The following is a 13,640-nucleotide window of genomic DNA, read 5'->3' as shown; positions in this document are numbered from 1 at the left end:
TGGCTTTAAGAGCCATGCTGCAGCCTACTGATGTTAACAATCAGAGCTTGACATAAAGTTATTAATGTGAAATATTTTGTTCCTTAATACCAGTTTTTATAGATAGAAAAAAAGCAGAGGGAAAAGAAGAATACCTAAAGATGAGAGAAGATGAATATGATTACATTTAGTAAATCTGGTGAAAAACTGCTCATTAACCTTAATAATCATCTAAATAATCAGCTCTGATAACTACATGTAGTAGCCATTTTTAATATCTCAACTTTAATGGACATTTACTACTTAAGTAGCATTTGGACTAAAATTGTATTCCTTTGAAGTCAAATTATTGTGGGATATTCACCCATTAGGCCAACATGTATTGAGCACTTACTGTTTGCTAGGTGTTGGGGATATGATAAGTAAAACTGCCCTAATCTTTATTAGCGTAAAGGTTACTATTTGGCACAGATTTTAGACATTACACAAGTGCACACTTAGTATTTAAATAGAATCATATTATGAATGAGCATTATAGAAAGTCATGAAAACTTATGATGGAGGTTTAAAAGAAGATACTGCTATCTTCAACCATGTTCTAGTTCAGCCAGTCCATCCTTGTTTCTGCCTCCTTCCAAGATATTCCATCCCATTCCATTCTTAGTCCTGAAAATTGCCCCCTTTCACACTTCATTCCTGCATAATCCATTCCCCCTTTTCCTGTCCACCTCAGGTATCCCTCAGCTGTACTCATCCCTTCATGCACCAGTCCTAGAGAGCTCAAGGAGGTGGTATTTCAGTGGAGACTTGAAGGTTATGTATGAACTAAGACCATGTCACTGAAGTAGAGTGGGTATGAGAGAGAAAGCTGGAGAGGTAGGCAGGGGCCAGGCCATATGGGACCTTGTGGATCATGGGAGGATTTTAGACTTTATCCTAAGAATGATGAGAAGTCATTGAAGGGTATGTTTTGTTACTATACAATTTATTTTGAGAATGCACAAGCTCACTGTAAAGTTCAAAAATATAATGAACGTCCATGTACCTTTTACTTATACAATCATATTTATAGTATTTGCTTGATCATTCTCACTATATATATGTATCGTTTTATTTTTTGACCAAGTCCATTCAAAAGTAGGTTGCAGACATCATAACACCTAACCACTAGATAATTTAGCACACACCTCCTTTGATTAAGGACACTTCTATATAATCTCTGTTCCCTTATTACTGAAATAAATTATCACATTAGTCAATAAACTTTATTTTTCTATTCAAATTTTCATAATTTCTTCAAAAATGTCATATATATGTATATATGTATGTATATATAAATAAATATGTATGTATATAACTTTTAAAGTCAGGATTCCATCAAGATTCATGCATTACATTTGGCCATTTAAATCTTCATAGTCTGTTAATGTACAACAATTCTTACGTCCTACTCCCTGCCTTTCTTTTCATTGACATATTGAAGAGTCCAGCCCATTTGTCTTGTGGAATGATCCACATTCTGGATTTATCCAATTGTTTACTTACATAGCCATTTAACTTTTTCCTCTATACATTTCCTGTAAATTGGAAGCTCCGCACAACTGAGTAAAGGCACAGTTAGACATAAGTTAAGCATTTTTAGTGAGAATACTTCATAGGTGATGTTGTGAACTTCGCTTTTATCAGATCAGGAGGCCTATAATGTCAGGATGTCTTACTGTTAGTGATGCTAAGTCTGGTCATTTGGTTAAGTGGTAACCACTGTATGTCTCCCTTATGAAGGCACATTTTAACCTCTGAATTAGTAATTTGTAGGAGGGTACTTTGTCACCATATGACTATTCTATTCTCAGCTTTTCACCTGTCAGTTTTAGGATTCACTGATACTCCTTCACCAAAGCATCTATGCAAGCAATTACATGATTAGATACATATTTTCAAAAGATCACTGTGGCTGCTATATGGAGGATGGATTGGGTTGGGTACGGTGGCTTACGCCTGTAATCCCAGCACTTTGGGAGGCCAAGGCAGGTGGATCACCTGAGGTCAGGAGTTTGAGAGCAGCCTGGCCATCATGGCAAAACCCCATCTCTAGTAAAAATACAAAAAATTAGCTGGGTTTGGTGGCTCATGCCTGTAGTCCCAGCTACTCAGAGGCTGAGGCAGGAGAATCACTTGAACCTAAGAGGCAGAGGTTGCAGTGAGCTGAGGTCATACCACTGCACTCCAGCATGGGCAATAGAGTGAGACTCCATCAAAAAAAAAAAGATGACAAAAGATGGAGGATGGGTTGGAGGAGGCAAGAGAAAAAGTGGGAAGATGAGCAGTTAAGTCTAGTCCTACATTTGAAATAAGGGTGAACTAGGATGGGCAGTACAGGTGAAAAGATCTAGATGGGATTGGGATGCATTTTAGAGATGAAATTAAGATAATTTGCTATAAATTACATGGAAGAGGAATGGTTCTCAGGTTTCTGGCATCGGCAAATGAGTGAACAGTAGTGTAGTTTACTGAGGTATAGGGGTTCTGATGGAGCTTAGGAAGATTGTGAGTTTCGTTTTGGACATGTTGACTAAAAGATCTGGAGCTTAGAAGAGGGGTCAGGACTGGCAATGAATAAATGTGGAAACTGTTAGAATATAGCTGGCATTTGAAGCCATGGGTGGGGGGAGTATTTGGTCAGGAGGGAAGACACTTATGAATAAGATCTGGGAACATAAATATATAAAGGTTAGGTGGAACATCCAAAGGAAAAGGAAAAAAGGATGGAGAGAGAGAAAGGAAAAACCAAAACAAGTGTGGTATTGTAGTAGCTGAAGACACAGGGTAGTTTCACAAAGAAATGACTGAATAGGTAGTGAGAGGTGGAGTCCACTGTGTCTAGTAGCCTGTGAGCTGTTTGTGTTGTGGAATTGAGATGAAATCTTGACTATGCTGGGTTAAGTGGCATATGAGAATTGAAAAAAGTCATAGCAGCATGTGTAGATGTGAGAGAGGCAGCAGCTGGACAGGGAAATAGGATTTAGGGAATATTTTAAGACAATAGAGACTCTAGGATGTTTGAATGCTTACAGCATATGTTGAGTGGAGAGGAAACAGGACAATACATAGCAGAGAGGAATAACTGGTACAGTGAATTTGCTTAGAAGGTGGAATGGGATCCAGAGCTCACATGGAGGGATCAGGGTGGGTTCTTCCCTGGTACTTTGCTTTATTTATTTATGAATGAGGCGGAGTCCTGCTCTGCTCTGTTGCCCAGGCTGGAGTGCAATGGAGCGATCTCAGCTCACTGCAACCTCCGCCTCCTGGGTTCAAGTGATTCTCTTGCCTCAGCCTTCTGAGTAGCTGGAATTACAGGCACACACCACCATGACTGGCGAATTTTTTTTTGTATTTTTAGTGGAGACAGGGTTTCGCCATGTTGGCCACACTGGTCTCGAACTCCTGACCTCAGATGATCCACCCATCTCAGCCTCCCAAAGTGCTAGGATTACAGGTGTGAGCCACTGCGCCCGGACCCTGGTACTTTGCTTTAAATCTGTTGGATATGAACAATCATTTTAGGCTTTAAACCTGTGTGGCTTTTTATTCCTTTTTATATTTCCACAGGCATTTCTCATGACCATTACTAGTTGTAAGTTATAAATGGGGCTAATTATGACGTATTTAATAAAATGTTAGGTTTATCTGACATAAAATGTGGAAGAGTCTGTTTTTTCCCCTTCTTGGCAGTGTGTGGAAAGGTAGAAAACAAACTTCACTCTCCACAATCAGCTTTGAAAAAATAAAAAAAAAAACCTGTTTCAAATGAGATGCTTCCAGATTTAAGATGAAACAAGCCAGAGAAGCAACCTTTTGTTTTTTGACTAATAAATTGTTCATGTGTTTCCCATATTACTCTTCAAAAGTGGTTTTTTTTTTTTTGTTTGTTTGTTTTTTTTACCTTTGTTTTTAAACAAAATCTATTCCAGCAAAATAGGATTGGAGAAGGAAGCAAAGAGTCTAAGCTACATGTGACTCCCTCTATAGTAGAAAGCTGAATTCTCCAGTGGCATGGAGGCCAGAAACTGGTTCAGGAAAGGAATGCTGATGGACTTAGGCCCTTATACAAACTTATTTCAACTATTTACATTAATGATGATGATATAATAATATTTGACATTTTGCTGTCACATTTTGGTCATCAGAAGCTATTTTGTCCTTTCAGCATTACTTTTTATATTCTTGAAAACATTTGTCCTGAATTTCTCAACACTAAGAAATAAAGACGGCTGTCTTCCAAGGAACTAGAAGTTACGATCTGGGTGATGGGCGTGCCCATGAGATTGGTGGTGGGCAAAAGTGCTGCTGCCACTGCTGCTGTCAGGCCACTTGTATATTATTTAACATGAGTTTATATAGATTTTTCGAATAAAAAGGATAAATCAGACTTTCTAAGCATTGAAAGCATATCTTACTATTTCCCTGTCTAATAGTCAACTCTGAAGCTGTAGTGCTCTTGTGTGTTCTAAGTCAGTGGCTGTAATTCTTTCTCGTGCACCACCTATTGGGAGGGTAGTGAGTAGGAAAGTGTGTAAATTCTCCTTCCTATTCATATAACTGCAAGAGTTGCTCTTCACAAGTTCCCATATTAGGCCTGTGTTTAGCATTTTATAGAGCTTTTTAATAATTGCTCCAATGAGATAATTTCCCTTGGAAAACTTTGTCCATGATAGTTTTCATTGTCCAAATGATATCCCCAAGGCTAGCCAACGTTGAGATATTATCTTCATCATTGATGAATTTCATTAGAAATCTTTGGATACACCCTTAAGAGCATGCTTTATTTTTTTCAAACTGTGACTTCCTCCAGCTTGTAAATAGCAGCAAGACTGTTATGGAATAATAATACCAGCTAACCTTTATAGCCAGATATAACTTCTTTGCAACTAACACTCTAACAATGACAATCTCTTTATACACAATATCTTATTTAATTATCTCACAAGAACCCTATGAAATAAGTTCTATATTTTCTTTATTTACAGATGAGGAAACTGAGGCTTAGATAATTTAATTAACTTGCTTGAGGCAATAGACTTAGTAAACCAAAAGCAGGATTCACATCCAAATCTGCTGATTTCAAAAGTGGTTCTCAACCTGGGTTCACGTTAGAATCATTTAGTGAGCTTTAAAAAATACAAATACCTGAGTCTCACACCCCCAGAGATTCTGACTTAATTCTTCTGAGGTGGAACCTGGGCATCTGTGATCCAGAGTAAGTTTAATGTGCTGTCAGGGTTAAGAACCAGTGCTCTAGAGCTGTGTTGTCCAGTATGGTAGCCACTAGCCACATACGGTCATTGACATTTACACTAATTAAAATTAAAGAAAAAAATCCTGGACTGACTAGAAGCAGCTAATGTGAGCCACTCTCACAGGGAAGAACAAAAGGGGTGAGTAAATGCAGGGCCTTCAACTGAATCATCCAGATGTTCACATTGGGACTAATCAAGGAAACAACTTGACCCATGGAGAATGGCGAAAAGCAAGGCAGGATGACAGCCCACCTAGGAGTGACACAGGGCCAGGGGAACCTCTGCCACTCAGGGAAGTGGTGAGTAAATGTACAACTCCAGGAACCCATGCTAGACTAAGAAGACAAGAGAGAAGATCCAAATAAACACAATTAGAAATGACGAATGGGATGTTACCACTGACCCCTCAGAAATAAAAATAATCAGAAACTACTAAGAATACCTCTATACACACAAACTAGAAAACCTAGAAGAGACAGATAAATTCCTGGACACATAGAGCCTCCCAAGTCTGAACCAGGAACAAATTGATTCCCTGAACAGACCAATAGTAAGCTCCCCAATTGATTCAGTAATACATAGCCTACCAACGGAAAAAAGCTCAGGACCTGATGGATTCACAACTGAATTCTACCAGATTTACAAAGAAAAGCTGGTACCATTCCTACTGAAACCCTTTCAAAAAATTGAGGAAGATGGACTCTTCCCCAGTTCATTCTATGAGGCCAGCATCATCCTGATACCAAAAACCTGTCAGAGACATAAGAACAAAACTTCAGGCCAATATCCTTGATGAATGCTGGTGCAAAAATCAACAAAATACATGGAAACTGAATCCAATAACATGTCGAAAAGTTAATCTACCACAATCAAGTAGATTTCATCCCAGGGAGGCAAGGTTGGTTCAACATATGCAATTCAATAAATGTGATTCATCACATAAACAGAATTAAAGACAAAAACCACATGTTTATCTGAATAGATGCAGAAAAGGCTTTTGATAAAACTGAATACCCCTTCATGTTAAAAACTCTCAGTAAACTAGGTATTGAAGGAAAACCTCAAAATAATGGCCATCTACGACAAACCCATAGCCAGCATCATACTGAATGGGCCAAAACTGGTAGCATTTCCCTTGAAAACTGGCACAAGACAAGGATGCCCTCTCTCACCACTCCTATCCGACATAGTATTGGAAGTCCTAGCCAGAGCAATCAGACAAGTGAGCATCCTAAATAGGAAGAGAGGAAGTCAGGCTATCCCTGTTTGCAGATGGCATGATTCTACAGAAAACCCCATAGTCTCAGCCCAAAAGCTCCTTCAACTGATGAACAACATCAACAAACTTTCAGGATACAAAATCAATGTACAGAAATCTGTAGCATTTCTTTACACCAACAAGAGCGAAGTCAAGAGCCAAATCAGAAAGGCAATCCCATTCACAATTGCCACAGAAAGAATAAAATACCTAGGAATACAGCTAACCAGGGAGGGGAAGTTAAAGAGGTCTACAATGAGAATTACAAAATACTGCTCAAAGAAATCAGAAGTTACAAATGGAAAAACATGCTCATGGATAGGAAGAATCAATATCATTAAAATGGCCATACTGCCCAAAGCAATGTACAGATTCGATGCTATTCCTATCAAACTACCAACAGCATTCTTCACAGAACTAGAAAAAACTATCTTAAGATTCATATGGAACCAAAAAAGCCTGAATAGCCAAAGCACACTTAAGCAAAAAGAACAAAGCTGGAGGTATCACATTACCCAACTTCAAACTATACTACAGGGCTACAGTAACCAAAACAGTTTGGTACTGGTACCAAAACAGGCACATAGACCAACAGAACAGAATAGTGAAACCAGAAATAAGGCTGCACACCTATGACTACCTGATCTTCAACAAAGCTGACAAAAGCCATGGGGAAAAGACTCCCTACTCAATAAATGGTGGTGGGATAACTGGCTAGCCATATATAGAAAATCGAAACTGGAACCCTTCCTTACAACATATACAAATATCAAATCAAGATCGATTAAACACTTAAATGTAAAACCCCAAGTTTATAAAAATCCTGAAAGAAAACCTACACAATACCATCCTAGACATAGGAATGGGCAAATATTTCATAACAAAGACATCAAAAGCAATCACAGAAGAAGCAAAAATTGACAAATGGGATCTAATTAAACTTAAGAGCTTCTGCACAGCAAAAGAAACGAATGGAGCAAACCAAACGACCTACAGAATTGGGAGAAAATATTTGCAAACTATGCATCTGACAAAGGCCTAGTATCCAGCATCTACAAGGTACTTAAATTTATAAGACAAAAACAACTCCATTAAAAAGTGGGCAAAGGACATGAACAGATACTTTACAAAAGAAGACAGGTGGCCAGCAAGCATATGAAAAAATATTACTGAGGATTAGAGAAATGCAAATACATATTACAATGAGATACCATCTCATACCAGTCAGAATGGCTATTAAAAAGTAAAACAAAAAACAGATGCTGGCAAGGTTGCAGAGAAAAGGGAAGACTTATACACTGTTAATGAGAGTGTGAATTAGTTCTGCCATTGTGGAAAGCAGTATGGCGATTCCTCAAAGGTTAACAGCAGAATTACCATTGGACCCAACAATCTGACTACTGGGTATATGCCTAGAGGAATAAAAAATCATTCTACCATAAAGACATATGTATGCAAATGTTAACTGCAGCGTTATTCACAATGGCAAAGACATGGAATCAACCTAAATGCCCATCAATGACAGACTGGATAAAGAATATGTGGTGCATATATACCGTGGATTACTGTGCAGCTATAAAAAAGAATGAGATCATGTCTTCTGTGGGAACATGAATGGAGATGGATGGAGGCTGTTATCCTTAGCAAACTAATGCAGGAACGATAAAATGAAATACCTCATGTTCTCACTTACAGGTAGGAGCTAAATGATGAGAACTCATGAACACAGGGGAACAACAGACACTGGTGTCTTCTTGAAGGTAGAGGGTGGGAGGAGGGAGCGGAGCAGAAAAAATAACTATTGAGTGCCAGGCTTAATAGCTGGGTGATGAAATTATCTGTAAAAATAAACCCCTATGATACGAGTTTACCTATATAACAAACCTTCACATGTACCCCTGAATCTAAAATAGAATTAAAAAAAAAAAATCCTGTAATCCCAGCTCTTTGGGAAGCCAAAGTAGGAAGATCACATGAGCCCAGGAGTTCAAGATCACCCTGGGCAACCTAGACTCCGTCTCTTAAAAAAATAAAAAAATTAGCCAGGCCTGGTGACACACGCCTGTAGTCCCAGCTATTTGGAAGGCTGAGGTGGGAGGATTGCTTGAGCCCGGGAGGTCAGTGCTGCAGTGAGCCATGTTTGTGTCACTGCACTCCAGCCCGGGCAACAGAGTGAGACTTCGTCTCAAATAGTGCATCAGTTGTACTATCCACATTTGGAGTGTTCAATGACTGACTACATGTGGCTAGTTGCCACCATATTGGACCATACAGGTATATAACATTTCCATTGTCAAAGAAAGTTCTGCTGGATAGCTTCACAGAGCCTGTGTACATACCATTTCACCTTGCTGTGTCTGTTTTTCCCTTTGGGATTGGGTGGGGCAAGTAAGCGTGGTCTAACAATTTGGAAATATTTGCTTGTAAGTTCTGGATATGGTTCTTAGAATATGTAATTAGGTACATTTATTCTACATCTCACTTTTTTTCCAAATGAGAAAAAACAACTTTCATTCTCTAAAGGATGGAGTGCAGATAATTTCTTAGAGTGGAGGTTATGATCTATGTTGTCATGTTCATTTCCCAGGATAGAATCCTAAAAGAACTACTAGGTGAACGCAAGTTATGAATATATTTAACCCTCTGTGAAACAATTTTTCTGAGATATTGTATTAGTTCACTCATTCACTACTATTTGAGAATTGTGTAAGAAGCACATGCTCCCTTGACAGTATTCATTATCATTTAAAAAACTACTTCTAAAGGAAATTAGGGTGCCTTGTTTTAATTTTTATTTATTACTAGAGAGTCTATAGTCTGTCTTTTTTAAAGCAATTTCATGTTCCTTGTGATTATAGTATATAAAAGAATGGATAAACCAGTAGTTATTTGCTGATAATGTTTACTGTATGAAAGCAGTCCAAGTGGTATATGAGACTTTTGTAACTCTTATAATTATTATTTTGTTTATACTTTAGTGATAGATTACTTTTATTCTCAGTGAGTTGGCTGTAATTGTAAAGAAAAGTTGTTATTGTGTGCTCAGTAACCATAACAGTCATTTTACATCTAATAGAATTGTTAACATGTTATCTGATGAAGTAATTCTTTTTTGCTGTTTTGTGTTTAAGATAATTGCAATAAAATGTACTGCTGACAATACTTTGCAGTGTTAAATGTCATTAAAAAGTCACAGTTGACAAATACTGTAACAGAATGCTTATAAACGTCCTTGAATAGCCCTCTTAGAGGAAATTGACTTTTTTTCTACCATGATTCTTTGATAAAGACACTAATGGAGTAAAGTAGAGGAAATATTGAAATCCACTGAAGTAGAGTAGCGATTGAGTTCACATAGCTAGTTAACATTAGCTCTGGGGCTAGAACTCAGGTTTCCTGACTCCTTTTCGAGTTACTTTCTACCTGTCAATCTCCTATTTCAGTTAATCACATAAATGCATTAGAATAGATATATCTGTTTAAGCATATTGTCCTCATTTGTATGTAGGTCACTGATGGACATTATTCCATACAGCAGCAGCTGCTAGAGATAATGTACAGTTTCACACACTGAGAGAGGTGGGGAAAGCTGAGGGTGTTCTGGAGTGATGGGGTAAGTGAAGGGGGTCAAGACTTACCTGGAAAGGCCGTTCTATGCCAAGAGCTCTCCTTTGGCCTTGGGCCAATGACTTCAGTGACCCAATTACGGAGGGATATGGACTCACATGCCACATTTGTTTTCACTGACCCATAAGATAGATCACACTTTTCCTTTCAATCAAGATAAACTAGAGACTGGAAACTTTCTGTGAAATGAACACAGTTTTTGATAAACCGGTGTTCATAGCTCTTAGTAATAATTAGAAGGTGACAAACTAGATAAGGAAGGACAATGCATGCATATTAGGAGAATCTCATGAGGCTTTGGAAACTGTCTAGAACCCCATGATTTCATATGCAGGAGTATATCTGTGTTCATTTTCCTATCCTTCAATAGCCTGCCACAATACGTTGCTTATAGTGTGCGCTAAAAAATTACTGCCTTGAAATTTCTTAGCAACTTGTTAATAGACCACTTCTAGGACTTGGAAATAATCTGTGAGGTAAGATGAGGCAGGACATCTAAAGGAATAGAAGTAAGTTTAAGTGGTTTAGGAAACTATTTACGACATAGATTCTGTTAAACTCTACTATACTTTCTTCTAGGAAGTTTGTGTGTATGTTACAGCCCGAAGTGTGCCTCTTGGGAACAAATCACGTATTCAGTGTTTTACATTCATAAAGGTACTTTTCATGTCTTCTTTGTTACTTTTACATAATAACTTTTCCCAAATAGTAGCAAATTAGATAGCTCTTAACAGTGTTATTAGTAATTTTTTGGAGACAGGGTCTCCCTTTGTCACATGCGGTGGCATGAATACTGCTCACTGCAGCTTCAACCTCATGGTCTCAAGTGATCCTCCCTCCTCAGCCCACCAAGTAGCTGGGACTACAGGCGTGTTCCATCATGCCTAGCTAATTTGTGTATTTTTTGTAGAGATGGGGTTTCAACATGTTGCCCAGGGTAGTCTTGAACTTCTGAGCTCAAGCGATCCACCCGCCTCAGCTTCCCAAAGTGTGGGAATTATAGGTGTGAGCTACCATGCCCAGCTGAGATTACTATTGAATCAAGTTTTATCAGTTCATTCTATGTCTGTATACTTACAGGATATATATTTCCTGAAGAAAGTTGCCAATGGTGAATATCAAGTTAGCTATTTTTATATATTGTATATTTTTATCCTGGCCTATATATTTTTCTAAGCTTGTGGACCAATCCTGAGGGAGGTATTTACCCAAAGTGTGTTTATTTGCATTTTAGTTATTGCTAATTGGAAAGTATCTATAGATTTAACTTACAGAGTTACATAGGGTTTTAGTTAAAAGCATCCATGATCTCAGACCTCAACAGGTTTTAGATCTAAGATACATTTATTCTGTTGCACACATCTATGGCCCAAGATACTGATAAACAATCTAGGGAGCAGCAGTCAAATGCCTATTTTCTCCTGGTTCTGTAGTTGATCACAGTGTGCCCTGTAATAGTTTTTAGTTTGAACCATGCTAGGGAGTAATTGCTTTGCTTGTTTAGTTCCTTAAAATGAATATTTGTGCAGTATATACTATGGGTGTATTTAAAGTTTTTTAAAGATGAAAATTTTTCCAATATTTAAAAAAATTATGCCAAGCCACACCAGAGCTGCTTATTCTAAAGATGAACCTAATATTACCTCCTTAGGTTAGAGATCAAGGTAAAAAAGTTTAAGAACTTAATGGAGAAACTAAAGTAACTTCAGAACTAGACATATATACTATTCATACTTAAGTCGTATAAGTTTGAGATTTTTGTGGAAAATTTTCATGCATGTTTCTAATCATTAATCTATTGATCAAAGCCAGTAAATAAAACTTTTCTGAAGATTAAGAGTTAGAAAGTAGAGAGGAAAGGCCAATATACTGAGGTTGTTAGCTCGACTAATTCCCTTCCTACCTAAAAGTGGGATTTGTAAGTGATTTGTAGCAGTCTCAGAGGGTCTTAATGACTGCATGTGTGTGGCATTGAGCCTTGAGGAATGAGGGCCAATGAGCCATATGGTCATCTCTATCTCTTGGGTCTTTAAGTAAATTCCTTCAGATCCTCTCCTCCCTGAACAATCCACCTGTCATGGTCTAAAATTATAATAAGCCCAGAACAACTACTGGAGTGTGACTGCCCTCAGATTATCCACCTTCAGTGCTGGGTTTTGGAGAATGAGGAGAACCATGAAATCTAGAAGTCTGAAGATGCCCACTTACCAGTTTCAGGTCACTGAAAATTTAGTGTGTTACATAGTCACTGCCTTGGGTGGAGTACTGGTTCTTTGTTTAACATTCTCTGGCTTCTTGTTCTCTCTTTGCAGGACACAGCAAGACCTTCACCACTTCTCTTGAGAATGTTGGCTCACACGTGACAAAGGGCATTACTTTTCTCAACCTTGGTGAGTGATGGAGAGATCATACCCCCTGCTCTGAACACTTCTTCCTGGGCATAGTATACCTCAGCCTTCTATACTATCCCATTTCTCATGCCTCTTTGAGACTTGGATTGTGATGACAGTCAATGACCCACTTGAAGTCTGACAAGAGAAGATTTTCTCTGGAACGCACCCCTCCCTCTCAACTCCTTAGCCTTTGGCTTGAAAGGGTTGGGGGATGTATCTTCCCTTTTTAGAGAACCTAGGCTGTGAGCTTTCTTCTGTTTTTTGGTAGCAGCCTAAAAAGCCATTTGTTAGCATAAAAATGATGACTTGTATGAGATGTTCCCAAATAGCCCATGAGAAATAATGCATCATATTATCCCTTGATTATAGAGAGGACAGGGGCCCCTGGGAAATTGTCTATTTCCTGTTGCTAATCTTGAAAACCTTCCAAGTCCCATTAATGATTTATGGATCAGCTTGAGTTGTTTTCATTGAGTAAATATGGTGAAGGGAACCTGAGTATAATGAAGAAAATAAAGAAAGGGTTTGTTGTACCTCCCACCTGAAAGCTGCTTTTCCATGCCAGTTGGGATGTGGGGCACAAAGTTTAGCACAAGACTAAGTAATGCTTTACTTGCTTGCATATGGAACATGGCATATGGAACATTTCCTTTAAAAAAGGAGCTTCAGGTTTAGAGCATGTAATTCTTTGATATCTTTTTCCATTGCTATTCCACAGTCCATCTACTGTCATGACGCATGTTTGGGAGAGTGCAATGTGAGGAAACTGAGCAAAGTGATTTTTATTTTGAATGCTACTATTGATGAGGTTGGATACTTACGCTGAGTGGGCCAGTATGGGCAAATTTTAAACATGATCTCTGAATTTGTGGGAAATTGCCTTAGGGAAGCCTGGTTCTACTGCTTCCTGTGATAAGAGAGATAAATATTATAGAAGGTTTCCTGGGTCTGGGACTTGATTCTTATCAGCAATGCTTTATCAGCATCCCATCTCAAGAGTGATGTGGGAAACTTTCCACTAAGAAAACAGCACTTTGGGAGGGCAAAGGTATCCTTCCTTTTTTCACCCCTGGGAATGATTTGCAA

At 38.3% G+C, this 13,640-nt stretch overlaps 1 protein-coding gene across 4 annotated transcripts in view; it reads left to right on the top strand.

Annotated features, from left to right (window-relative positions):
- GSAP (gamma-secretase activating protein) overlaps positions 1–13,640 on the top strand; it is a 105,132-nt gene that overhangs the window by 43,631 nt on the left and 47,861 nt on the right. For all 4 annotated transcript variants that reach the window (XM_030932585.1, XM_030932582.1, XM_030932584.1 and 1 more), the window contains 2 exons: positions 10,741–10,818; positions 12,474–12,551. In XM_030932585.1, the coding sequence (XP_030788445.1) occupies positions 10,741–10,818; positions 12,474–12,551 (156 nt within the window). The remainder of the gene's footprint in view (positions 1–10,740; positions 10,819–12,473; positions 12,552–13,640) is intronic.

The sequence above is a fragment of the Rhinopithecus roxellana genome, chromosome 6, assembly GCF_007565055.1.
Source record: "Rhinopithecus roxellana isolate Shanxi Qingling chromosome 6, ASM756505v1, whole genome shotgun sequence".
Lineage (NCBI taxonomy): Eukaryota > Metazoa > Chordata > Mammalia > Primates > Cercopithecidae > Rhinopithecus > Rhinopithecus roxellana.
Note: the sequence above shows the minus strand (reverse complement) of the source record. Positions and strands in the feature narration are given on the sequence as shown.